General features: G+C 39.7%; 1 protein-coding gene and 1 long non-coding RNA gene across 2 annotated transcripts in view; one reads left to right on the plus strand and one right to left on the minus strand.

The window, feature by feature from the left end:
- The first annotated feature begins 325 nt into the window (after nt 1-325).
- TRPA1 (transient receptor potential cation channel subfamily A member 1) overlaps nt 326-27772 on the plus strand; it is a 46593-nt gene continuing 19146 nt past the window's right edge. The window contains exons 1-14 of the mRNA XM_074318641.2: nt 326-481; nt 7813-7972; nt 10374-10549; nt 13954-14061; nt 17008-17116; nt 17308-17453; nt 17912-18048; nt 20788-20836; nt 22250-22349; nt 23026-23126; nt 24118-24287; nt 24375-24539; nt 26159-26276; nt 27209-27375. Of these exons, the coding sequence (XP_074174742.2) occupies nt 350-481; nt 7813-7972; nt 10374-10549; nt 13954-14061; nt 17008-17116; nt 17308-17453; nt 17912-18048; nt 20788-20836; nt 22250-22349; nt 23026-23126; nt 24118-24287; nt 24375-24539; nt 26159-26276; nt 27209-27375 (1838 nt within the window). The 5' untranslated portion in view covers nt 326-349. The remainder of the gene's footprint in view (nt 482-7812; nt 7973-10373; nt 10550-13953; nt 14062-17007; nt 17117-17307; nt 17454-17911; nt 18049-20787; nt 20837-22249; nt 22350-23025; nt 23127-24117; nt 24288-24374; nt 24540-26158; nt 26277-27208; nt 27376-27772) is intronic.
- Nucleotides 17424-27449, minus strand: LOC148757632 (uncharacterized). Its single transcript, XR_016021689.1, has 4 exons — nt 27358-27449; nt 26899-26936; nt 26077-26310; nt 17424-20005 (listed from the first exon to the last, which is right to left on the minus strand). It is a non-coding gene; the product is annotated as an uncharacterized LOC148757632 (long non-coding RNA).

A 27772-nucleotide genomic window follows, 5' to 3' on the forward strand; every position in this document is an offset into this window, starting at 1 on the left:
GGGGGGCAGCCCGCGCGTCCGCCTCTGGCGGCGAGTCCGGGGGCGCAGTCGGCGCGGCCACCCGTCGGCGCGTGGGGACACGAGGTCCGCTCCCTGCCTCCTCCCCGCGCCCCTCCTTCTTCCTGCGCTACAAGTAGCCGAGGCCCGAGAACTCCTTGCAGAAGTTCTCCCGGCCTCACGAAGAGCAAGTTTTTCGCAGCCCCGGGATTGCCGGGTGCCGAGGAGCTCGGGGCCCGGGCGCCGATCGCCGCCTGCGCCCCCGCTCCCGCCCGCCCGCCCGGCGCCCGCCCGCCCGGCGCCCGCTCACGGTTCTGTGGCCCCAGGTGCCCGCGCGGAGCTGCGGCAGCAGATGGCGTCCGGAGTGGGCGCAATGAAGCGCAGCCTGAGAAGGATGCTGCGCCCCGGGGAGAAGCAGGCGCCCCAGGGCGTGGTCTACCAGGGCGTGGAGGAGGAGATGGACGCTTCCAAGGAGTCGTTTAAGGTACCTGGGCGGTCGGCGGGGGGACGGCGAGGGCCGGGCGTGGGTCGGCTCCTCGCTTTGCCCTCCTGGGTTCGCGGTGTAGCTGCGCGCAGCCCCGGGATGGGAAGCGCGGCCGGGTGAGGGCTGCGGGCTTGCGGGGGGCGTCGGGGGGGGCGGTGCGGTGCTCGCGGGGAACTTCTCCGAATGTGGGGGGCCTGAGGGTGGCGTTGGTCAGGCGCCCACGTCGTGCCTACTCTGTCCTGCTTGCTTGTTTGTTCCACCTCTTCTTGCTGGTGGATGGCCAGCGGCGGTCTGGGGAGACTGACCCACCAAGTACTCACGGCATTGGGCAGAATCAGGCAACTGCCTAAAATCAGGCCAGTGCTGCAGCGCGCGCGTGCTGTTTAAACACCCTAGACTTTTCTGTAGATTTTATTTGGAACCAAACAGCTAAATGGCTGTATCAGGTAGTCGGTTTTCCAGAGGTGCATTGGCGGTGAAAAGCGTTCTTGTCCTGTGGAATGAAATGGCAGGACTGGAGAAATCTCCAGGGGGTGGGGGCGTCGGGAGACACTCTGTGGAGAGGAAGCCCCTTTGAAAATGGGTAGATGGTCTCCGGGGCTTCTATTCCTTATGCAGTTACCGGGCCATTGGACCCAGAGGCAGCATTAGCCACCGCCACCCTCTGATGGCACAGTCTGAAGGCAGAGGCTCAGAAAACCCTCCACTGGATTTCCTCAGATTGTCAGCAGGAGGAAGGGTCTCTTGTTAAACGTTAATATATCATTACAAGGGTCCCCCCAAATATCCCTTTCCACAGTGGAACTGTATTAACAATTCCTTATGTATTTTCGGGGCAGGAGGGTGCTTAAACAAATGCCAAGGTTCAGAGCATGTAGCTTTTTTATTTACAAAAGTCGGAAGTCACAGAGGTTTGCAATTTGATTAACTCACGAAATATATTTCAGAATACTTTTCAAATCAGCACCTGCAGCTAAACCTCATTCTTTTTAGCAGCTTTATGATATCCCCTTACATGAATGCATCATGATTTATTTAACCAGTGCTGCATCCACGGACAGTTAGGTTGTGTCTTGGGTTTTTTTTATTACACGTGATTGAATGTGTCTGTGAGGGGAGATGTGGCTTCATCTGTCTGTCCACTGGTAGGCACCTCAGTGGGTGTGTTTGTGTGTTAAAGTACTAGCAGGATCCAGAGGTATATATAACTTTAATTTTGGTAGAAGGTGCCAAATTGCCCTCTAAACAGGTTGCATGAATTGACACTTGCCAATCATGTGTGAATCAGGCATGTATTGTATATCACATAAACCCATAAACCAGGCCTTCTAAGGTTGGTCTCTTTGAACACTCAGATTGCACACTGACTTTTTCCCTCCTTCTTAATATTAGCTTAATATTAATATTAGCTTACTCCAAAGAACTGAGGCCATGAGTGGATTTCAAGGACTAGAATAGTGTCTCTGGAATTGATACGTATTATGGGACAGGAAGAAACTTTAAAATTTTGAGAATCACACACAGACTTTGCCTACCTAAGTCAAGTAGAGCCATTTATGTTGTTTAAGGCTTTTAGAAGCCACATTAGAGTTTATAGATTGAAGGATGCATATTTTATTACCTTCAGTAATTCCAGATCATTCTGTTTAAATCTCAATGGTGAGATGAATTAGAAATCAATACCTGTTAACACTGTCAATAGTTCTGAACTCTAAGGATTTCCCGATTAAAAAAATATTGTGTATACTATTTTTTCCATTACACACACAATCTCAGGAATACTAACAACTTTAAAGGGTAGCAGAAACCTTACAACATGAGAAATGTAGAAAAAGAACCACCTAACTATTTTCCTTTTCCAATGACGTTCTTTCAAGAGTTAATACTTTTAGCACTTGACCTTTCATTTGTTATAATCTTGCACCTTAGGTTGCTTCCTTTTTGTCTAGTTACCTTTACATGCATTTCATTAACGCAACTGGAAACAGATGTATTTGATATCTGTTTTAAAGAACTGACTTCTTTAAAGGTGATCCAAAAAACTGTGAAGTGACCTGTGACAGTACAAAAAACTACCTTGAATGAATATATAACACTTTGTCTAAAGGACATTTTTGGCTTACTCTCACAACTTTCGTTAAGAAGGTTCCTCAAAGCCTGACTTAACACCTCATGTACTGAATTCACACTGTTTAGCACATCTGATGAGCTGGTAGAAAGTATTTCAGTCACTGTGAATTCAGCACCTTGCCAGCGTAATTGGGTTTATGTTGACAGTGCGTTGCCGAACAGACCTGTGCATCGCCCTTTCTGGCATTGGGGTGAGCAATATAGTCCCTTTGTTATCACTGGAAAAACATATCAAATTCAAGCACTAACATGCTTCCAAATGGATTTAGGTAAACAGTTCTTTGATAGGATAAGAGACTGAGAAAGCGCCTGTTTATGTAAGAAGCTCATTTTAAATTTCTTATTGAATATGTGTCAATCTGGAAAATCTGGCCCATTGTCATCTCCTGCATTTAGGAAAGCTATATGTAGCTTATATATAATTTTGTTGTTGAAAAGTAACACATTTTCAATTTAACACATTTTCAATTTCAACACATTCTCTATTTAAGGGACTACCATGGAAGAGTGATTTCTTAGGTACTATTCTGTGACAACAGAGTGAAAATCAAAGATCAAAATTTTAAATGTGTTTTAGTTATTTCAACCTGACATTTATTATATGAATTGTAAATGCTCAATTCTTTATTAACTATATCAAAATATATTAAGTACTTTAAGACTTCATTATATTTCATGACAGCTTTTAATTTTAATACCGTGTTTCCCTGAAAATAACACCTAGCTAGACCAGCAGCTCTAATGCATCTTTTGGAACAAAAATTAATATAAGACCCAGTCTTATTTTAATATAAGACCCGCTCTTGGTCTTACATTAATTTTTGCTCCAAAAGGCACATTAGAGCTGATGGTCCGGCTAGGACTTATTTTCGGGGAAACATGGTAGTGAGAAATGTTCTGGTTATCTTCAAGATAGCAAATCAGGGGTTTTGACACACATATTGCTGTGTGTCAAATGTGACTGGTCATAGTGAAAAGTAGAATTAAAGCCAGTGCCTAGATCATTTGTTTGGGGAGGTTTCTGCATTTTTAGAAAATAGTCATTTTCCAGTGAAATGCTTTCCTGAAAAGCTACTGTCTTATAAAACATGTTGGTTTTGGTCCATGCAAAATGAGGTATTTGCTAGGACACAGTTTTGGAAAAATTTCAGACAAATGTCTTGTTTGGTGATGTATTTGCAAAGCTGAAAGGAACATTGAGACATCATTTTAGTCTCTGTCTTACCACAGGACTAGAGTGAGGTTCCATTAATTTTTCCCATTGATTTTTAAGTCTTTAGGGAAATAAAGTCATCAAGTAGTCCAGGAGAGTTTTAGTGTGTTTGACGGTCCATGTGGTCTCGCCTGCTGTTCTGTAAGACCTCTGGGTTTTCCTTCCTTCCTTCCTTCCTTCCTTCCTTCCTTCCTTCCTTCCTTCCTTCCTTCCTTCTTCCCTCCCTCCCTCTCTTCCCTCCTTCTTCATCCCCCCTCCTTTCCATCCTTCCCTTTTCTGAAAAAAATTATTTACACATGAAAGAATCATGGAAAATAAGTATCCAAATGTGTAGTGCACACTTAGCATAGACAGTGTCAGGAAATAATTACAGTCATTCTCAAACTTTGTGTGTGTGTGTGTGTGTGTGTCTCAGAGCCCTTTTAAACTGAAACAATAGGAGGCTTCCAAAGAATGCTTCTGTATGGAGTTATAGCTACCAATACTTACCTTATTAGAAGTTAAAGTGGGGAGACATTTAAAAATATGAGCATACACTGCACATGTTCCAGTTACTGTCAGCTCTGTGATGTCAGCACACATCTGTGGCTTCTGGAAAACTCCACCGTGCACGTGTGAGAGACAGAGAGAGTCTGGACCGAAGGATGGCATCCATGAAGGCCTGGAGGAGGAGGGGAGGTTTAGGAGGGCTATGGGACGATGGGAAACAAAGACTGGAAACAAGGAAGGCGAGAAGGGTGCGTTCGTCCATGTGGAAAACCTGGTGAAGGTCAAGTACAAACGCACACAGCAACACAGTATGATGTGGGGAGAAGAGCCTGCTCCCGTGTGACAGGCAGGGACACGTCCCAGGGTGGTTTCAGCCTCAGTTTGAGGTCAAAATCTGCAATTCAATGTTGGCTTTGGCCTTGCCTTCGGCACCAAATATCAGAATACCTAATTCAATGCGATGTCTGGAGCCTGCAAACTGGTGTTTGATCCATGATACCTTCATATCTAAACCATGGAAAAATGTTACCAACGGAATAAGATATGTAATTCACAGGTATGGATAATATCTAAATGTTCACTTTCAAATGTAGGCAGCAATTCTAGGAACAACTTCGAATAAAAATCTTGTCAGTCAGTTGAAGTATTCAATATGATTTCTTTTTTTTTAATTAAAGTTTATTGGGGTGACAATTGTTAGTAAAGTTACATAGATTTCAGGTGTCCAATTCTGTATTACATCATCTATAAATCCCATTGTGTGTTCACCACCCAGAGTCAGTTCTCCTTCCATCACCATATATTTGATCCCCTTAACCCTCATCTACCTCCCCCCTGCCCCCTTACCCTCTGGTAAACACTAAACTATTTTCTGTGTCTATGAGTTTTTGTTTCTCATTTGTTTGCCTTGTTCTTTTGTTGTTTTTGGTTTACATACCACATATCAGTGAAATCACATGGTTCTCTGCTTTTTCTGTCTGACTTGTTTTGCTCAGCATTACTCTCTCAAGATCCATCCATGTTGTCACAAATGTTCCTATATCATCTTTTCTTACAGCCGAATAGTATTCCATTGTGTATATATACCACAACTTCTTTATCCATTCATCGATCAAACGACATTTTGGTTGTTTCCATGTCTTGGCCACCATAAATAAAGCTGCAATGAACATTGGAGAACACGTGTCTTTATAGATAAATGTTTTCAGATTTTTTAGATAGATACCCAGGAGAGGGATTGCTGGGTCATACAGTAATTCTATTTTTAATTTTTTGAGGAACCTCCACACTGCCTTCCATAGTGGCTGCACCAGTCTGCATTCCAACCAACAGTGTATAAGGGTTCCTTTTTCTCCACAGCCTCTCCAACACTTGTTACTATTTGTCTTGTTGATGATAGCCATTCTGACTGGGGTGAGGTGATATCTCATTGTGGATTTTATTTGCATTTCTCTGATGATTAGTGATGTTGAGCATTTTTTCATGTCTCTTTGCCATTTGTATGTCCTCTTTGGAGAAATGTCTCTTCAGGTCTTTTGTCCATTTTTCAATTGAGTTGTTTTTTTGTTGTTGAGTTGCATGAGTTCCTTGTATATTTTGGATATTAGCCCCTTATCAGAGGCACTGTTTGCAAAACTCTTCTCCCATTCAGTTGGTTGCCTCTTTATTTTGTCAATAGTTTCTTTTGCTGTGCAGAAGTTTTTAAATTTGATATAGTCCCATTCATTTATTTTAGCTTTTACTTCCCTTGCCTTTGGAGTCAAATTCATAAAATGCTCTTTGAACCTAAGGTCCATAAATTAAGTACCTATGTTTTCTTCTATGCAGTTTATTGTTTCAGGTCTTATGCTTCAGTGTGTGATCCATTTTGAATTAATCTTGGTACATAGTGACAGATAGTAGTCCAGTTTCATTCTTTTGCACGTGGCTTTCCAATTCTCCTAGCACCATTTATTGAAGAGGCTAGGCTGTTCTTTTCTCCATTGTATGTTTTTTGCTTCTTTGTCAAAAGTTGTCTGCCCATCTTAAATATGATTTCTAATGAATGATTTTGAAAACTCTTAATTTTCTCTGTAAAACAGATCTTAAGAATTTTCCAAGTAGTTGAATAGGGAAATAGAACATCAGTTAATACAGCTATTAAGAAAGGATGCACTAGTTAATTTTAGAAAGAACATAATATACTTTTTGACCCAAAATGTTTATAAAAATTTAAGTCATAACGCAAGGCAGGATCATAGAGGCAAGTGTATGACACAAAGGCTTTTGTAAAATTGTTTGCTCTAGTAACATCCATAACATAAAATAAGATGATTCTTAAAGATTTATTTAATTTTTCAGTAAGTTAATTCTCTTTTAGTCATGATCTTTTCAAGGAAAAGACCTATCTGGGAATTTCTGTTCCTATCTTGTGAGAATGAATCAAAAGCAGAATACTGACACCGACACTTTAAAATTTCCCAGGGAGGAAACATGGTGTCATGTGTGATAAATCATCTTCGGTCCAGTCATAATAAAGAATAGAAAGAGCATGAAGAAGAAAAGAAAGTGTTCGAGAAAAATGAGGTATTGAAAAGGTTCTGGCTCGTCCCCTGACATCCGTGGACGTGAGCATGTGTTTGGAATTACACAGGCTGGTGACGAGCAGCCATTCTACAGAGTCCATCTTAAAGTTTACGTTACTCTGTCGCACCGTCCATTGTATGAGGGTGGTTCCAGCTTCAGCTTCTAGTGTGTGTTGATTTTTAGCATTCATCACTCCTCCAAAATATATATTCCATGTACCTCCTGTTCAAATTCGGACTTTGCCCCTGACCTTGTGCCTTTGGGCAAATGATGTAACATCGCGCTGTTCTGACGTCTGGGCCTAAGTAAGTGCGCGATCATGCTAGCCCTTCCATGCAGGGAACAAGGAGGAGGGGAACCTGACCTCACCTGGCCTGCTGCGGGCAGGACCCCGGTAAGAGGAATAGTCATTCCCAGGGGTGAGTGGGAGGCCATTCTAGATACCGACCAGGTGAGTGACACGACAGTACTTCATGTGATTCTGGCTCTGGTATATACGGAAGGAACACTGCATGGGACCTGACTGTAGGCAGGAAGGCCACAGAGAGGACAACAGTGTAGATTCCTGGACTTACCCTTTGTATTCATGAAAATCTTTTTACATAGCAACATCCCTCAGGCCGTCGTGTAAGTACATTTTCACCTGGCCAAGAGACTTCACTATATCTGTTTGTTCACTATACTTCTTTTCACTATACTTATTGTTTCTCAGATCACATCCCTCACATTTACTTCAAAACTTCTCTCTAGGCCTCTATTTCTATAGAATATACACGTTCATAATGGGAAAATCAAATCAGTTATTTCATGTCGTTATCAATGTTACCTGATCGTAAGCACGACAGTTTCGGGTCATAGTAACTTTTAACGACTAACTTACGTTAATAAGTTTTGCATAGGCTTGTTTGAGGTAGCGTGTTTTATATTCTTCTAGGTGGTGTTTGAAGGAAGCGCAAGTGAGTTACAAAGGTGTATGAGGAAGCAAAAGAAATCACACAAATACGATGATGCGAACGCCTCCCCCTTGCATCATGCTGCGGAAGATGGTCAAGTGGAGCTGATGGAGATGATTATCCACGACTCCTCTTGTGAAGGTAACAAAGTGTCAGTCACAGTGATTGCTACCTGTCCATCATCCCATTAGACTCATTGGGAAGAGGGGTACGAAGTTATTCTGAAGGTAGATTATTCTAGATTATACAGCGCCTGACTCTCCCTACAGGCCATCGTTGCTCAATTTTTTTCCACTGAAATACTGCCAAGGTCGGTGCAGAGACCCGGGACACTGCACAGCAAGCACAGGTTTTCTTTGAATTTTTCTGATAGGTTATAAAAATTCATACACATTTTATGTGTCCTTCTATACTATTTCCATTGAGGACATTCTCCATTTCAATTGCTTATCACTGAACAAAACTGACACTCTAAGAAGATGTGGTACCCCACCCCGGCACCCCACCTCCCGCCGCCCCATACACTGAGCCTCATTTGAGAAACCCAACTATAGTCAAATAAGGAAGGTGGATACCCCAGAGATGTAAGCAGTGAGGATAATTTAAGGTGATGTTGTCAATATTATGGAAATGCATTTGAAGTGGAAGCCCAATTAGCTATTTCAGTGTAAAGAGATGATGAGCATCCACCAGGGTCCTGAGATTGGAGTAAGGAGAACGGGAGAGATTCAAAAACTATTTTGCACGTAGAGTCCACAGTGCTTGGTAAAAGACTGAATGTAAGGAGTAAGTCGCAAGGACTTGAGCTGACATGGAGACTCCTAATTTAAGAGATTAGGCTAGTAGTACAACCACCCAGAAAAGCAGGCATAGAAGAAAACCGAAGAAACCTGAGTGTGGTGTGGGAGGGGACAATGAACTGGGTTTTGGTTGTACTGAGTTTGAAATGCCCAGGGGACATCCACGTGGAACTATCCAGTAGACAACTAGAAATATAGAAGGAGCCAGCCCTACAGGGACACTTGCATAGGAAGTAGCTGAGACTGTGGACATGCATGGAAATCCTCCAGGAGACCATAAAATTGCCAACAAAGGTAGCTAAGGGGAGAGTACCAGCATTAAGGGTCAGGTGGCAGAGGAAAAGCCCACAGTGATGGGTGACAGAGGATACACACAACAGGGGAAGAGTTATTGGGATAGATGAGTTAGAAGATCACCTGCCACAAAGAGATCCAGTAGGAACAAGATCACAATACACCCTTACGGTAGAAAGCCTCAAGGACCTCTGTACAAATGATTTCTGAAAAGTGGAGAGAAAAGCCAAATTCAAGTTATCCAGTTAGTGAATGGAAGTCTGTAAGTGTAAGCCCCTGTTTAATTAAGTTTGGTGCTGACTGAAATACCAAATAAAGTGCTTTGTCTTCATCACACAGAATGGTCAAGAGGTGTGTGTGTGTGTGTGTGTGTGTGTGTGTGTTATGGAGAATGAGGAACTTGTCATGAAGGAAAGGATACAGTGCAGAGATAGATTTTAAAAAGGACAGACATGACAGCATGGTTCCAGGTATTGTACATGGTCCCCAAATCATTTTTATAAGTGGCTACTTTTCCTCCTCTTCAGACATGAAAATGTACTGCCACTAATTAAAATGCTTGACAAAGCAGTCAGTTAATGTCTGTTTTAGAATAGCTGAAAGACGCTACAGTATGAAAGGGCATATTGCTACGCTGAGCTGAAAGGGGAGACAGTACAATATATTGTATTGTAGAAATACACGCAAGTCATGTGTGATATCAGCGGCTCAAGCTCATTTTTGTGGTTTATTAGTGGTGTGTCTTTTTTCTCATTAACATTTTTTGAAGCATTGAGATGGGCCAAGCACTCTGCTAAGATCTTTGAAGACATGGTTTGATATTCTCCTCCCCACATAGCAAGTATATATATATTTGCTCTCCCTCTCTCTCTCCTCCCCACACACCCCACTTTTTTTTTTTTTTTTTAACCACATTTGAATATGAGAAAACCAAAGTTCAAAGAATTAAGGCACCTCACCGAACTCCTTCCTAGCTGTGTAATGTTGGCGAGATTGGGAACCGCTCTAGGCCTCAGCGTTGTCATCTTTCTGAAAATGGTCCTGGTTCCTTGTGGGCTGTTGGAGGGTGAATGAAATACTGCTTAGATGGATCCTGGTAGAGTGCCTGGCATGTAGTTATTGCTTTTATTAAGCTCAATATGTTACAACAATCCCCAAATTTATACCATACATAAAAACACGTAGCGATAGATCTATTTCTTATCGATGCTGTAGATAGATGGCTGTTTCCTCATTTGACAAAGTCAGGGTCATAATTCTGTGCATCCCCTACAGGTGTCTGTTAGCTGTTTCTTCAGAATGGAAGCTGTACTTTTATTTTTCATAAGGAAGGTCGTGAAGCCTGTCACAGTAGCGCTTGGCACTGAGCGGTGAACTGAATAGCGCGGCAGTGGGTGTTCAATCCAGTCCAAGCAAAACCTAACCCCTCTTTTGCTCTCTTTCTCTAGTGCTGAATGTGATGGATAATTATGGAAATACCCCTCTGCACTGGGCTGCAGAGAAAAATCAGGTTGAAAGCGTTAAGTTTCTTCTTAGCGAAGGAGCCAACCCAAACCTCCGGAACAGCAACATGATGGCACCCCTCCATCTCGCTGTGCAGGGTTTGCACAACCAGGTGGTGAAGGTAAGCGTGGCTAGGACCCATGTCCGCCGTCTCCACTGGGGCCAGAAAGGCCCAGCTAAGCTGGCAGGGCAAATACAATGTAATGATTACACCGTTAGCTTGACTTCTGACCAATTGATGATGATGATGGTGATACAGTCTTCTCTTTATCAAACAGTTCTTCTTTCCCAAGCATTCTTCTGAGGGCTTTGTATGTTTTAGTTGTTTTCAAATCCTCATTTAAACAAACCATGAAGTAACACGGTTATTATTCCCGTTTGAGAGCTGAGAAAAACTAAGGCACAGAGAATTAAATCACTTGCCTTATGTTCGTATAACTGGTGAAAGAAAGAATTAGTACTTTTGTTCTTATCTTTATGTTAGCAAGTGAACGCTTCATGGCTTTTTCTTGACGGACTTAATGATTAAAAGGAGGAAAGTGATGAGTGCCTCAGGGAAGACAGAAAATGTAATTATGATTTACTCTTTTGGTTTGAGTGGATGGCTGTGATAGTCCTGGCAGAAGACATTGTGATCCTGTTGGAAAATATCTTACTGCTTTTCAAGGCTTTTTTTTTTTTTTAAGTATAAGTTTGATCAAGTGGATGAAACCATGGTAAATGCCTAAAGGGTAAAGTTTTTAAGCCATGGCTTTTACACTATATCTCAGAGTCTCATAGACACACTAGAAAACACACATGCTTACTTAAAGAGGAATGCAGTTTACAAATGGATCATACGCCAGAACTATATAGCTCTCTCTGTCCTATTCTAATTCTAATTCATAGCACAGGACATTGTAACCACGCATTCATGGGCTTCTCTCCCCTCTGGATGGTATTCCTTGAAGTAGGGACTGTGTGTGACCCATCTCAGTAGCTCCAGTCTGCAGCACTGCTGATGAACGGTGGCTAGTGAATGAATGAATGGATAAATGAACAAATGAGTAAATCTGGGTTCTGGCTGAAGGAGAGGGGAGAGTTTAGGTATCAGAACCTAAGAAGAGGAGTTAGGATGACCCCTTGAGGAGGTTATTGCAAAGGCCTCACCAGTGGCCTGTTTTTTAAATTCCTGAATTATTCATGAGCCAGAAACTGCTTCTATATCATCTAGGTTGGGCCACTAGTGACTGCAAGGACCCCACCCTCAACCCCCAGAGATGTCATGAAATGTTTCCCCAAGGAACTCTTGGGCTTCCTCTGAAGGCTCTTTTCAGACACAAATGCCCACTGACTTAATTAATCTTGGCTCCCCCAAAAGTGTGACTTGGGAATCGAAAGGCAGGTAGCACTTGAAAGGCTATTGTTCATTAGAAATCACAATTCTTCAGGCCAACCAATACAGAAAGGTAAGTGTCACATAGAACAAGAAAAGAAAGCTTAGAGATAGGCCCATAACTGATTTATAAATTCGAATGGCGGATATAACAAAGATTGTCCTGGTGACACCAGAACAAGAAGAAAAATAGGGTTATAAGACAACTGACGTTATCTCTCCTTGGTCTTACCAGCCATAACTGCATCTAGAAATATTTTCAAATCCCTCTGCTCCACCTGAGATGAAGAAGGCGAGGAGTTCTGGAGTGTGTCTCTGTGTGCTTGCAAACGGCCTTCCTCCAGGCCTGCCTCTCCCAGCAATGCCCATGGGTCAGACCTTTACCGCACCAGTTCTGGCTAGTTTAGAATGCTTTTCCATGGTCTGATCTGCCAGCCTTTCTCCACATCTTCCACTGCTGCAAATATAGTTGTAAATAAGAAGTTGTTACCCATGGGTCACCTCCAGTTCCTGTGGTATGTGCAGCATTCCCTGGGGCACACTGGCTTGTCCTTAGGAGGTGGCCTTGTTCCTCAGTGGCCCACAGGCCTTAGTCCTTGGGGCTTAACCCCAAAGTATCCAGTGGATTGACCCTCCCATGAGGCTTCCAGGATTCTCACCAAAGTGACCTCTGGAGGCCTCACCTGAGAACTTCCAAACTTGCCTGGTTATGGCTGAATTTGAAGTGGGTGCACAGGTTAGTTGTTCTCCCCGGAACCCCTGCCACATGCAATTTAATGCAGCATTTGGAAAGACTGTGCTTATGGGAATATAGCAATGACTAAGCCAATATATGCTACACATCTATGATCTATGATTCTAAGAGGGCAAAAATAAAAATCTCTGCTTCCAGACTTGGGTGGATTCCTTCATGTGTAAATCTCTGCTTCCAGACTTGGGTGGATTCCTTCATGCGTGAATCCAGAGTTTTGGAACAGAATGTGAAGTCACTCACGTCCATCAAATGACCCCGGGGTTCTCATTTCCCTTTGTCCATCAATAATTCCCCTATATGTCTTATGTACTAAAATCTCAGTTTAGTTTTCTTTCATGAGCAGAGCTAATTAGTAAGCTTAGTTCATTTGCTGACACATTAGCACACATTCCATTAACAGGAGGCTCTGGTAGGAAGTTTATGCCTTTTTTTTTTAAAGGCAAAATGTTTAGGAAATAGCTTGTTTTAATAAATTCTTTTTTAAGCAATTTAATTATAAGGACATAGTATAGTTTTATCATAGACTTGCTGCAAGAGACAAGGCTGCTAATAGGCCGAGTCTAAGATTTCTCTCGTAGGAGGGACACTTATGTAGGTAATTATTAGATTTACTATAAAATAAAGACCGGTTAAAGATCTGTAGGTTCTTGGCCAGTAATTAGCTGGAACTCAACCAGGTGAGGGGGTTCCAGGTCTTCAGTTCAATTCCCTCAGAAAAATTGCTTAACCATTTTATCAGGATTGCTAATTTCTTACATCACAGAAAAAGTTTCTGTTCCGAACTAAGTCTGAATTAATTGAGTTAAACTATACCAGTATTACCTGAAACTCTGTTTTCTCCATTGAAGAAAATGGGCTTTTGACATTTCCCAGAATACTTGTTATCTGGGTGGAAAAAAAAAATGACTAGGGGGGAAACACATTTCTTCCTCCTTCCCTCTCTCCTCTCTTGATCCTCTCCCCCTCCCTACCTCCCTTCCTTTCTCCCTCTCTCCCTTCTTGCCCTCCCTTCTACCTCCCAAACCCACACATTCCAAATGCTCCACAGATTTTTCTTGAAGATACTGGTTAACATAGGTCACTTAATACACATGAGAAATATCAAGTCAGCTCCGTTAACTAGTATCTACAATTCTTATTCTATGTCCAGTTCCACAACTCCATATTGCCCTAATTGATGGGATACAGACATCACCATTATTTCATCTATTTGAGAAATGTATGTAGTACCCGCTGTGAGCAAGGTTCTGTGCCAGACTGTGTGGGAGAGGGGTGAACAAAGACGAATAAGGTCATGGTCCCTAGCATTGGAGAGTTTATAATCGAATAGAAGACAAGTACCCTGTTTGGAAACCTGCAGGTTAAGCTTTGACAGTTGTTCCCCTCTTTTGTACAGGTCTTGATTGAGCACAACAGTACGAATATTAATTTGGAAGGAGAAAATGGAAATACAGCTGTGATAATCGCGTGCTCCAAAGATAATAGTGAGGCACTGCAGATGTTGGTTTGTATTTTAATCGTATTTTTTTCTGTTTTCTTTCCCTTTCCCTTGTACAATATGAATCATCATTATTTACAACACTTAGTTTCTCCTCTTCACCAAATATGTAGAGAATATGTCATAAAAAAGTTCTACGTTTTTGTGTATGAACACAGCCCTTAGATCTGAAATGGATCTGAGATCGCTTACAGAACCCTACCAGGGAAGCATTAAAGAAAATGTGAGAAGGTCAAAGTGAACAGAAAGTATCGACAGGAAAAATTAAAGTGAAGCTGGTGGTCAGACAAGAATAAAAAATACAGTATAATAGCCTGTATGTGAATAAACATGGATCACACATTTGACTCTGAGCTTCTGGATAAGTCGAAGGAAAGATCAATATAGTCCATTGCAGACTTATTGTTGGGCCCATGAAATAAAAGCCAAGAGAAACATAGCTGTTCATGTCACCAAGACGAGAAGAAATGATTGCCATGGGTTCTCACCAAGGGAGCGCTGTGTGACAATAATAGGTAAGGCCTTCTCCACAGTCCTAAAAGCAGGCCAGTCTTCTCTCTGTGGTGACACTTCCTGGGGTAGGACTCTGGACACACCTATCTAAATGCCTGACTCCTGTTCCACACAATGCGCCTTCTGCGTGTGATACTAGAATTCCAGTCAATAGCATTCTCTCAAATATTACTTAATCACTTGTATGTTATTCAAGCCACGTTCTATGCTTTTACCACTTGTTTTTCCCTCTCCACCTTCCCAGACAATATGAAAATGAAATAAAAGGATTTTAAAATCTCTCACTATTTACATTTACAAATATGTTCTAACATATTTACTGGATGTTTTAGAGAAAAATGGATATTCTTATAAGTTGTCATGATTGGATCACAAAGAGAATAAGAATAAATTAACTAACGTTCAAACCAAGAATTTAGAAAAGAGCCTCAAATAAACCAAAAGAAAATTGGAATAAATAAATAATAAAGTTGAAAAAAATTTTTTCGGAATTATTTGATAAACTAAGAGTTATTTCTTTGAAAAAGATAATGAAATAGACAAAAAAATGGCAAGTCTAAATAAATCAGAAGACGATAAAGCACAAATAACTAAACACAATTAGAAATAACAAAGGGATTTACCTGGAAATGATGGTAATTTTTAAATGACAAAACATCAATATGCACAATTATATCCTAAAAAATTTGAAAATCCTTTTTTAAGGGATTAATAGCTGAAAGTAATTAAAATTTTAAAATTAACTGAAAAAAGGAAAGACCTATAGGAAACCATAAAATGTTAATATTAGCTGGCTCTAGGTAATGGAGTCAGCTAATGTTACATGCTCTTATAGATTTTACAAGTTCTTTCAAACTTTTAAGAAAAATGTTTCCATTTTAGGTCCCATTCTCATAGCACAAGAAAAACAGTGAAAACATCCAGATTAATTTTATGAAGCAAATGTAATAATAATTTCAAAACATGAGAGCTCCCCCCAAAAGAAACATGTAGATGAATTTCACCATATAAATAAATAGAGATGCAAAATCTTAAAAATATTAGCAATTAATTCATCAAAATAATTAGAAGAATAACGCAAAATATGTGTTGGCTTTATGCAGAGAATATATAGATAGTTCAGTATTGGATTATAACCAATCAATTAGCCTGAGCAAGCAAAGCATATGATTATATCTATATATTTATTAACTTTAAATGGACATAAGTTTACCTATAAAGTATTCTTACAAATCTATAAGATGACACTCCTTAGAAGATTGGCTAGGGGCACATAAAGTTTAACTAATTTCTCTAATCAAAGAGAAACCTGTTAAAACAATGAGATATTTTTTTCATGTCTTATATTGGAAGGATGAAAAAACCTTGTTGCTCTGCAGTGTTAGAAAAATTTTGATGAGCTGAGGAATTTCATTCACTGTGGGTGTGAATACTTTTTACTCACTGATTCCAATTCTTGGATTACATCCCCAGGAGATAATGAAAGTGAACATTGATTTCACATCGATGGTATTATATATATATATATATCACAGGGAGAAAACTGAAAACAAAACAAAAAAACTGAAGTTCAATTAATAAGATTCATTGCATCAAGTTTTGTGTACTCCAAAATGGAATATGTACTTGATAAAATCATATTTTTAAAGAATAGTGTTAAGTAAAAACTTTTTTGAACAGCATGGTCACACAGTATACACATAAAAATTACCTTTGCAAAGGAAGAAGACAAAAAATATATTATTGTCTTCTGAAATGTAAACCAGTGCTATCCCTAGGAGGTGACATTACAGGTAATATTTGCTTCTTGACACTTTTCTGCTGCTTCATAATCTTTTCTTGAGTGACAATAAAAGGTACCTAAAACAAAACTGAAGTCCAATGATCTACAGAAAACAATAGTTGGAAACGATCCACTCAGAGGTCAAGGTCATATATGACTCAGTTCTTCTAACATCTTTTAGTAGAGAACAACCATTCACGAAAATACCTGATTTTCATAGTTAACCACAGGGCTGGCCTCATCCATTCTTAATTGTACATAAATAAAAGGAGAAGAATCTGGGACATAGTGTTACTTTATTTGTACAAGGAATTGAGAATGGGTGTAAGAGGAGTCATGTTAATGTTGAAAAAATATCTCATTAATCCCATTGAAAATGGGTTTAGTTTATTGGGTTTCTGGGGTGTCAAAATTGATGTTTTTCTGTACATTGTTGGAAAAAATGAAAGGTCTCTAGTTCAGAACCTTAGCCTACTTCCAAAATTACCGTCTTACCTAGATATCACATCATTTGAAGCTTTTCTCTAGTTTTCCATAGGCGCAGAATAGTGACGTGGTCTGGGAGACGTATATAAATTCTTGTCCGTCCTTGCGATGTGGGGTTAAACTTGTGTCAGTTGACATTTTTGTTGTTGTTGTTCTTTCTTTTCTTCCAGTTAAATAAGGGAGCTAAGCCATGTAAATCAAACAAATGGGGATGTTTTCCTGTTCACCAGGCTGCCTTTTCAGGTGCCAAAAAATGCATGGAAATAATATTAAAGTATGGTGAGTAGAATCTTTCCTATATTATATGCTGTAAAGAAGCCTAGGCCGGCGGATGCTGTTAATTTGAAAAATATTTAATTGAATTTATACATGGGCTTTTATGTAAGTTTACATGGGCTTTCTTTTTTTAAAAAAGATTCCTCTTATTTATTTATAATCTTTGTTATTTTGAATTTTATTTTCTTCTCAAGGTGAAGAAAATGGATATAACAGACAAGCTCATATTAACTTTGTGAATAATGGGAAATCCAGTCCTCTCCACATGGCGGTTCAAAGTGGTGACTTGGAAATGATTAAAATGTGTCTGGACAATGGTGCCCAGTTGGAACTGATAGAGGTAATTAATGTACATGAGATTTTTATTTTAGAATTGCCATAAATTATTTTCCAAAATGCTTTATAGCACTTTTGTAGTTCCTTAGATCGAAATAGATATTTCCTGCTGTGCATATAGAAGCAGGACAAGAGAATATCCCCAATATCAGTCTACGTCAAGAATTGTGAGAGCTACTGAAAACAGTTACAAACACAAGCACAGATCCAGGAAAGACAATGATACTGCTAAAGACAGAAGTACTGTCAGAGCTGTCAAGCGCTGTCACATTGCAGGCAAGCGGAATTGCCAGCTAGGACTTTTATCCTGATTCTTTTCAGTCGATGAAACTGATTACTACTCATCATAAATTCCATATTCCTCAATTTTGTTGACCCGGGAAGAAAAAACTCACAGCTGAGTTCAGGTTATAGCCTTAAATGGGGCTGAGACGTTGATTCTAGTGTCCTGACTCTTTACAGAATGGTAAGTGCACAGCCCTTCATTTCGCTGCTACCCAGGGAGCCACTGAGATTGTCAAATTGATGATATCTTCCTATTCTGGGAGCAGCGACATTGTGAACGCCAGGGACGGAAATGAGGAGACGCTGCTTCACAGGCAAGTTTCCTACTTCCCGTCTGTGCACAGAGTTTCAGTTTTCAGGTGTGAAATTATCCCCTGCAAGAAGCACTTGTACAGCAGAGATTCTGCAGTTCAAATGAAAAGAACAGATAGCAAAGGTCCTATGGGTCAGCTGGGAACTACAGCTCCTCTGGAATCACAGTAGAATGTTAAGTAACATTCTTAACATCTTCATGGAATAAGATCTCCTGCGGCGTATTTTAGGTCAATTCGTAGTCCCGTGGATCCAGGCTTGGGATTAACTGTCTGCATGCTCAGGAAGTCCACAGACATGGCTTTCCATGCCCTTTCTAATCTGTGGGTCTTATCCTCATTTTTGGTGAAGATAACGGAGCAGATATATACGGATGGTCCACTTTTCCCACCCTATATTCCTCTTTCTGCCACTCCCACAATTATAAATGTTTTCAAAACATACTGCTTTAGAAAATGATACCCAAGCCCCAAACAAGATAAATATTTCTGTAGAGTTTAACAGAAATACACATCAGAGAAAAAAAAGCATCTGACGCTGCTAGGACAGGAAACAGGCAGTGTAGAGAATTCAGTTCCTTTGGGAAGACAAGGACTAAAGTCCTTCTGGTGTGAGTGACAGAGGTGGCTGAGATGAGCCTTCTCAGTCTGTCTGTCCCTGACACACACACACACACACACACACACACACACACACACACACACACACGCACTGTGAGCTGTGAGCATGCTGGCAGCCTGGAATGGCCAAAGGGAGCTGACATATACCTAATTGGGAATCTATGGTATCCCTCAGGGAAAAAGAAACTCTAGCTACCAATATAAGACCTGGGTCTAAATTGAGGAGGTGGTGGGACGAACGTACGCAATGGCAAACCATCACGCCAATGGGATATGCCTGTATAGAAAGGAACTCGAAGGAACTCACACGTAGGATGAGTTTGCAAACCAAAATTTCACAGCATAAAGGAACACTTACAAAAGACAACAAAATCAACAAAAGGCTACTTTAAATCCATGGAAATAGAAAGGAAAGGGTAATCTGAAAAATAATAAGGATCTTGAAGACTTTCAGAAATTTAAAGGAATGGATAATCAGTTCTGTAAAAATGAATAGATTAAGATAAAAGATTGTAAGAAGCAAATTTATGAATCAAAGATTGTTACATGAGAAAGATCCAGGTAGAAACCCTAAAAGTGAAAAAAAAAAAAAATCCTTTGAAATAAAACAAAAACTCAATAGACAGACTAACCTCTCGACTGGAGATTCTCAAACAGCTGCACATTAGAATTATATGTGGAACTTACAAAATCCCAAAGTCAGGTTCATATCCCAAATTACATTAAAGTCTTTGGATAGGATATCAGGGATTTTACAAACTCTTTAAGTGATTCCAATACTTAGCCAATTTAGAAACGCAATTATCTGGATATAGTTAAAATGTGTCCATGTAGAACATAGCTTTGATATGTAACTATGCCTAAGAAGGAATTATTTCAGAAAAAATAGATCCATCTAACTGACCCATACGTATCCTTAGCCTGGTGACAACTCTAGCTGGACATACTCAAATTGGACTGGCCAAAGATGTCTTGGATCAGTTTTAATCTAATTCTGATAAACCTAATACTGATCTAGGATCCTGGAATGACCTTCTGATAACAAGAGACATTTGGAGTTTATATTAAGCTTCAAAGGAAAGTTTGCTCTTTGGGCTAGAATTCCTTTCATTGCTTTGGTAGTGCAAAGACCTCAGGACCGTGTTCTGGCTGAAACAGTGAGTTTTGAAGTTGGGGGAACGGGGTTCCAGCCCTACCTGACTATGTAACCTTGGCAAATCCTTCAATCCCTCCAAGCCTCAGTGTCCAGCGCTATTGAGAACTTGCACTTCTGACGGACTCCCAGGTGGTACCAGTGTTGTTGATTTGTAGCCCACACCTTGAGTAGCAAAGCTCTAGACTGGGGAGATATAAGAACAAATCAAATGGAGACGGAATGTCATTGTTTCTTTCCTAAAATTACTAAATGCATTTAATTTAATTTAAATATAATACAACCTCGTGTGAATTTGGGGTGAATATTGGCAAGCTGATTCCAAGATTTATATACAAAGGGCTAAAAAGAGCTGACATATTCTTGAATGGAATAAAAACATAAGATTTGCAATAGGAAACAAAGTTTTGAATCATTAGTATTAACATTTGTATGAGGACACTTTAATTTAATAGATTGAAAATTTTTTATTTGCTTTATTAACATTATCCTTATGACTGGATGTGAGAGAATACCAAAATGACTTCAGTTCTCCCCATATTTTATTTTTAGCTCCATAAAACCTTAGGAGAGCTCCCTCTGCCTTGTTGACTTTTGCCAAAGGGAATTTTGAACCCTGCAGATGAATTTTAGGCGCACCTTGCATGCCACTATGGTCAACTGGTAATTACAATCAGTTCCGTTAATCTTTTATTTTAAACCCTTAGGAAAGATGTTACTACTCACTTCAGAACGTGGAGAAAACAGGTTTACTAAAAGATGAGGAAGAAAATATTGTGATGCAGTTGATGTTTTTCTATTACGATTACTCTAATCAGAATCAGTTACAGATTTTGAAAGGTTCTAAATTCTCTAGCATTTTCTCATGCTATTAAGTGATCATTGAAATTGACTTTCTGAATATAGCAGCTTTATTTTATATGTTTATATCAATAGTACCTCAACATGTTTATCATTCTTTTTTGCAGGGCCTCATTATTTGATCACCATGAATTAGCAGAATACTTAATTTCGGTGGTAACTATTCCTTTGACAAATTTTTCTTCCATTATTATTACTGTCGAAAGTCACTTAATTACACAATGTGAATTTTCAGAAGTTAACGAAATTTGTTTCTTGCTTATGAGCAGAAAAGTTTACGGAAAAGATGACGGACACATTTGCACATAGCGTGTATTGTGTATGAATAGAATGGCCAAACTTCATCACCATCAAGTTACAAATACCACAGTGTACTTTGGGTGCCCATATCAGTGTGTTCCATGTGGGAAGTGGGTGGGTATATGGCAAGGAAAGCTCTTGTGGGACCCGGTTCTAGGAGTGTTAGGGTTGGCGACTCACTGACCCTTCTTCAGAATTAAAAATATTGTCCAGGGATGTTTGTTTACAAGTAAAAGTATGAGATCGTTTTCATTCTAAGAAGGGAAATCAGTTGGCTATTGAGTCAAATTTGAATAAACCCTTCGGATGGATGAATGTGGGACATTTAAGCCCCACCGTATCAGCAATGAATGCAGTGTCGTTTGTAGTATTGAACATGTGTTTGTTGTCAATAGCAACTTTGGGTATTTGATATTTATATAGAAGAATCCTGGGAAGACTCATAACATACCACAGTTTTGTCATGCGTGGTTACCTGGCAGGGGAACTGTAGCACAACCTCACCGACCACCATCGTGTTTTCAAAGGGGATATTGCTGACACCACCATCTGCATTCAGTGGGCACTCAAAGAACAGGGAGATATCCACGATCGGAGTTGAAGCTATTTTTATTACCCTGTCCTAAAGAGAATTTTTTTCCATGAACTTTGTAAAAGCCTTTGTTTCTTGTCATGTCAACTATTATAACCATAACATGTAATGGTAAATATTGACTTACTCATTTAACCACATAAAATGTGGTTTTTTTAAATACAAATTTTCTTAAATATTTGGCTACAATTTCACTTTATGATTTGAATTATTTCAATTCAATTATTTAATTTCATCAATTTCAGATAAAGTAGACTTTTTAAAAAGTGAATGATGTTTTGTGAATGTTTTTAAAGTCACGTATGCGATACATTTGGAAGATTTTTTTTTTTTATTATGAACATTTAAAAATCTTTTCTTACACTGGAAACTCCACTACTGCTATAGATCAAGGATTTTATTTTGATGGTTTAGGTAGTAACACAGATCTATTGCCAGATGTCAGTCAAAAGGCGAACGTGTGAGACAACTTTTGTTCTTGAAATTATGAAAGAATGCCTTCATTTCTGCTGTTACAACCTATGAGTTATAGGGAAGTTTCAAGCAGTTCTGTAGTCAGTCAGATGCTTGAGTGATATCATGGGCACTCTCTCCCAATGTATTTATATTATTTACAGGTTCTATGTAAGCTTATTTATCTATTCATAAGCTTTTGTTGATGGCTTGTTTTATTTTAGGGAGCAGATATTAATAGCACCGACTCGGAAGGACGCTCTCCTCTGTTACTAGCCACGGCTTCTGCATCTTGGAATGTTGTAAATTTGCTCCTCTCGAAAGGTACCATGAGGGACCAGGCAGAGCCTTCAGAACTGCTACTTAAATTGGTTAGATAAACATTTATTATCTGTTTTGTGCCAGGCATTGGGCCAGGTGATAAAATGCAAACATAAATAGAATACTTCCCATGTCTAGAATCATGTTCAGTCAGTAAGAGATCGATACTTGAAAAGATAATTCACAACCGTAATAGATAACATTTATAAAGCAATTATTATATCCCAGGCATTTTGCTGAACATTTTATCTACATTCTCTCAAAGGTTAGTTTTATGTGATGTGGGTACTAAAAGTGGCCCCATTTTAGATACTAACCTGATGTGAAGATAACAGAGAACCGAGGTGTTGTCCCCTCTTTTTTCTTGATATCTAACCTTCCCACCTTTTCTTATATTTTAAAAGGTAAGACCTCATATATTAATTAATGTAATAAATCATATATTCTTTCCCTTTACACACACACACACACACACACAGACACACACAGACACACACACACAAACAAAGGTAAACCCATTTTTAAATATATTTAGTTTTCTTATCTAAATAGTTTCCTGTAAGTTAATAGTTGACAGAGTTTAAAGTAAAATTTTTTAAATTTTCTTAAATTGAAAATCCACCATTGGCCATGCTTTAAATAAATGAGTAGAAGTTATATTTATATCGTGTTTTTTTAGGTGCCCATGTAGACATAAAAGATCACCTTGGACGTAATTTCTTGCATTTGACTGTACAGCAACCATATGGATTAAAAAATTTGCAACCTGAGTTTATGCAGGTAACGTATATGTATCTATATGGAGTCCCATACAATGAGTTGGGCTCAACAGAGAGTAAAGTGATTTTTCTTGTGTTTTTTATTATTACGAAGGCTGATTCCAGAATGTAAAAAATATTTTAAAATAAAGATGCCATATTTGAATATTTATTTACAACATAGTGGTGATGATTATGATGATGGTAATAAATTACACTGGGATTGAATTTTCCAAGGTACAAAGGGTTCCCATATCTCCCCATGGAGATAAGTCAGCTTTGCTTCAATGGAAAAGCCAAGTGCACGCATGGATGAGCAATACTCCATCATATATTAAGAAAACTGCTCAACATTCTTGACTTGTTGACATGTTGAAAATTTTATCTCCATATTTATATTCGGCAAATAATATTTAATGAGTGACTATTCAGTGTTATCTGAAGTGCATCATATTTTTATAATAAATAGATTTTAATATTGTCAATACCTTTAATAAAGAATCAAAAATGTATTTGAATATTTTAAACAAAAATAAAACTATGCTTATGGATGGGCTAAAGCTGCTCATTTGGCATTCATTTTTTGTTTAATATTCATACAAAAGATAAAGTAAACCTAATTTTAACATCTCATCCTTTTCACCTAACAGAACACATGAGTATTCAGCTCTTCATTGTTATTTGGGGGGGAAATAGTGAAGGGAGGGGTGTGGAGGCCACGTGGTCCTTAGTCAAATACATCAGGAAAACGCTAGGTTAAAAATGTTACGTGCATTTCCCACTCTTAGGATTTCTCAGAGCCTTTACTATGGTAATGGGTGTTATAGGGAGTCAGAGCACCATCGTCCGTATTTATTTTACTTCAGAACCTTTCAGGTTACTACTTACCTTTTTGCCCTCCAGGCAGACATATTGACCCTTGTTGGAAAACACAATTCTGCAGACTAGTTAGGAAAACAGTATGATTAGCATGAGAGCAGCATTATACTTAGAATATTAATTTCTTCCCATAGATGCAACACATTAAAGAGCTGGTAATGGATGAAGACAATGATGGGTGTACCCCTCTCCATTACGCATGCAGACAGGGGGTCCCTGTCTCGGTAAATAACCTCCTTAACTTTAATGTGTCCATTCATTCCAAAAGCAAAGATAAAAAATCACCCCTACATTTTGCAGCCAGGTAAGGGTCAGTCTATGTGACAGATGAGCATGTCTGCTTTCTGCTTAATACTCGCTTTGAAAACTATGAAACCTCATTTTTTTCAAGTTACGGGCGTATCAATACCTGCCAGAGGCTCTTGCAAGACATGAGTGACACGAGGCTATTGAATGAAGGTGACCTTCACGGAATGACTCCTCTCCACCTGGCTGCAAAAAATGGGCATGACAAAGTGGTCCAGCTTCTCCTGAGAAGAGGTGCCTTATTTCTCAGGTGAGGGTACATCACTGGAATATTTAGATATTCTTTTAAACTAGCCATTTCCAGACTCTTTTTCTATTTAATTTTTAATTACGGTATCTAACTTTCTATCTCACTAAGTACTTTTATCCATCTGATTCACTCCTCAAAACATACAACTTCTCAAATATTGAAAGAAAAGTTAGTATTATTGCCAATTGACGAATGAAGACACGGAGATTAACAGAGCTGAAGACCTTGTTTAGGGTCACAGAAGAAGTGGCTTTGTGCAGAGTAATTCCCAGAAGCTCTGAAACATAGTTCCTCGTGTTTTACTTCCTCATGCTACCATCTTTTATATGCAGATACAAAACTGTGTGTGTGTGTGTGTGTTTGTGTGTGAGTACATGCACACACACCCAATACACACACGCCCCATACAAATACAGAGACTGTACTTTTCATTCAGTCTGACGAATGGTAGACATAAAAAGCGCCCTTTTCAGCTACAACATGAGATATCAAATATTCCTGAATTTCATTATACTTGAACACAAGGAGCAAAACCAAATTAAAATAACTAAGCATAATAAAAAGGTAGCATAATTAAATGACATCTTTGTAAAAGGAAACTGCAAACCTAGAGAAGTTTTACAGAGATATGAGGCGCTACCTCCTAATTGCCCCCAGGTGAATGAGCAAAGAGCTAACTGGTCTAACGTTCAAAACTACACTTTGTTATCAGACACCGGTCCCAGCAATATCGTGACACAGGTGGGAACGGCATGCTCTGCTCAGTTCCTTCCTGCTTCCAAGGGAGGACCTGCAGAGGGGACCCCAGTGGACCCAGCCAGAGACTTTTTACTTAATTACATCGTAACTGAAATAGCGAGCTGGCTTTTGCACCCAAACACAGTTGCTCACTAGCACAGAAATTAAATTGTGTCAGGCCTTCACACTTTGTTTTTCTATATCTAATTTGGGAAAATATCAAGACTTCATTGAAGGTAATCCTACATTTCTGTAAGAAAGGACAAACATATTCCCAAAGGGATTAAGGAAGCATCTTTGAGAGCTCAAGGGGAAAGATCGCCTCAGACTCGAACTCTTAGAAGAATAAGTGACACTAAGCTAAGTATCATATAGTCGTGTATTATGAAATGATATTATTTATTGGTGGTGTTGTTGTCGTGTTGCTATCAGTAACCAGTGGCCATGAAGACTGATACCACCATCATGGAAATTTTTTGATACGACGCTCAATGAAAGAATAAAACAAGATTTAAAATAGTGTGTATAAGTGCATTTCAGCCTTCAGAAGCCTAGGGATGACACAGACATGCTAGTTTCACCCACCCCCAAGTGTTCGATAATGTATTTATATACTGTTATATTTTCATCTGCTAAATTAAAAAATATGTGTGAATCACATTGTAGGTAGATCACGTAAGCCCATTAGGCTTGAAATGAGGTCATTTGTTATAAATATGTCATAAATATTTAGTTACTAGAACTCAGAACTCAGACATACATTTTTTTTTTTTTTTTTTTGTTTGGTCATAAGACCTACCTTTCAAATGGGTTGGCATGCTGGCCCGCGTTTCATCTATCAAGTGAATGAATGCACGCACCTTTTCTTCTCTCTTGAGCAGTGACCACAATGGCTGGACTGCTTTGCATCATGCTTCCTTGGGCGGGTACACTCAGACCATGAAGGTCATTCTTGACACTAATTTGAAGTGTGCAACAGATCAGCGAGATGAAGAAGGGGTAGGTATCACGTTCCTCATACTGACCCCAAATCCTGGCACAGAAGAAACTTCAGAAATTGCAAGCAAGCTGCCTTCTTAGCCATCCTCTTCCCTCCTTGCTCTGTGCATAGACTTTTATTGGGTTCTTACTATAATAGCAGACCCTTAGACAGAGTGAGGAAGGTGTGAAAGGGAACAGAATGAGGAGAACAGCCAGGGGGTGAGGGCATATTGAGGACACGTGTTCCATCTGACAGAGACCGGTCCACATGCCTATGTGGCCTGATGACAAAATGCCACTACTCCCTGGTGAGCCAAGAAAAATGGAGAGGGTGGGAGTGAGTCTTCACAAAACTAAGTGTATTTGATTTGAAGTCCATATTTTGCCGTGATGTTCTTCCTCCTTTTTTGGAGGGTAACTATTGAAATGTAGCGTCTTTCATGAAATATTGGGAATAGAAAACTCAGTCCTTTTAAAAAGGTCTTTATGTGGCAAAACTCAAGATTGGCTACCTTATAGCAAGCTCTGATTTTTAAAAAATTTACAAGCTTGTGAAAATCCCAAATCTGGAAACCACTGCTCTACTAAATGATAATTCTCCCAGAACTATTTTCTTCTGTGTTCATGCCAGCATCCTTACCTTGAAAACGTGTCCTTGGTCCTCGTGGAATCATCTCACTACAAAAACAAAGAAAACGAACCACTTGGAATTCACATATCCACACACAGACTCCCCCAGCCCTACCCTACCCACACACCTGTCAGAACTATATACTCATGATTTTGAAGTTTGATTCTGAACACCAGTTTTAAATTTTATGCATTTTGGCAGTAAATCATTAGTTCTGTTCATAAGTTCTTTTAAGCAGTTCAACAAACGTAAGCAGTAAAATAGCCAAAGGATGACCAGCCACTGCCCCTGGGTTTTCGTGTTCTATTTTCTCCCCCAGAACACTGCGCTTCACTTTGCTGCAACAGAGGGCCATGCCAAAGCTGTCGCCCTCCTTCTGAGCTACGACGCTGACATCGTCCTCAACAAGCAGCAGGCCTCCTTCCTGCACATGGCGATTCATAATAAGAGGAAGGAGGTGGTTCTTACAGCCATCAGGAGCAAAAGGTATGCTGCCTTCCTGTCCACGTCATGGAGGGTCCTCAGGCACGAGGGGTGTATTTGCAACCTGGGAGGAACTGGAAAGAGAATCATCTTTTACATGTCAGGTGTTGAGAAAACATTTTTAATGAACTCTTGGGGTGACGGCAGATGTGCTGCGTAGCCTCTTTGATCTTCAGTTGCTATTTCTAAACCATGGGAGCATAGTCTGCCTTCGTGGCTGTCGTGTGAGACTCGGGGCTCAGGCATGTTGTATAGTGTCGAATCCCAGGGTCATTGTCAAGCAAACGCCACCCTGCCCTCCCTGGACTTCCCTGATATTCTCTTGCCGACAGAAACCCCAGAACTGGATGTTGGTGAACATATTCTCCAGGTAAATCCGTGTTGTTACTAGTGCCATCTA

Source organism: Rhinolophus sinicus, chromosome 7 (assembly GCF_057876585.1).
Source record: "Rhinolophus sinicus isolate RSI-liver-muscle chromosome 7, RSI-T2T, whole genome shotgun sequence".
Taxonomy (NCBI): Eukaryota; Metazoa; Chordata; class Mammalia; order Chiroptera; family Rhinolophidae; genus Rhinolophus; species Rhinolophus sinicus.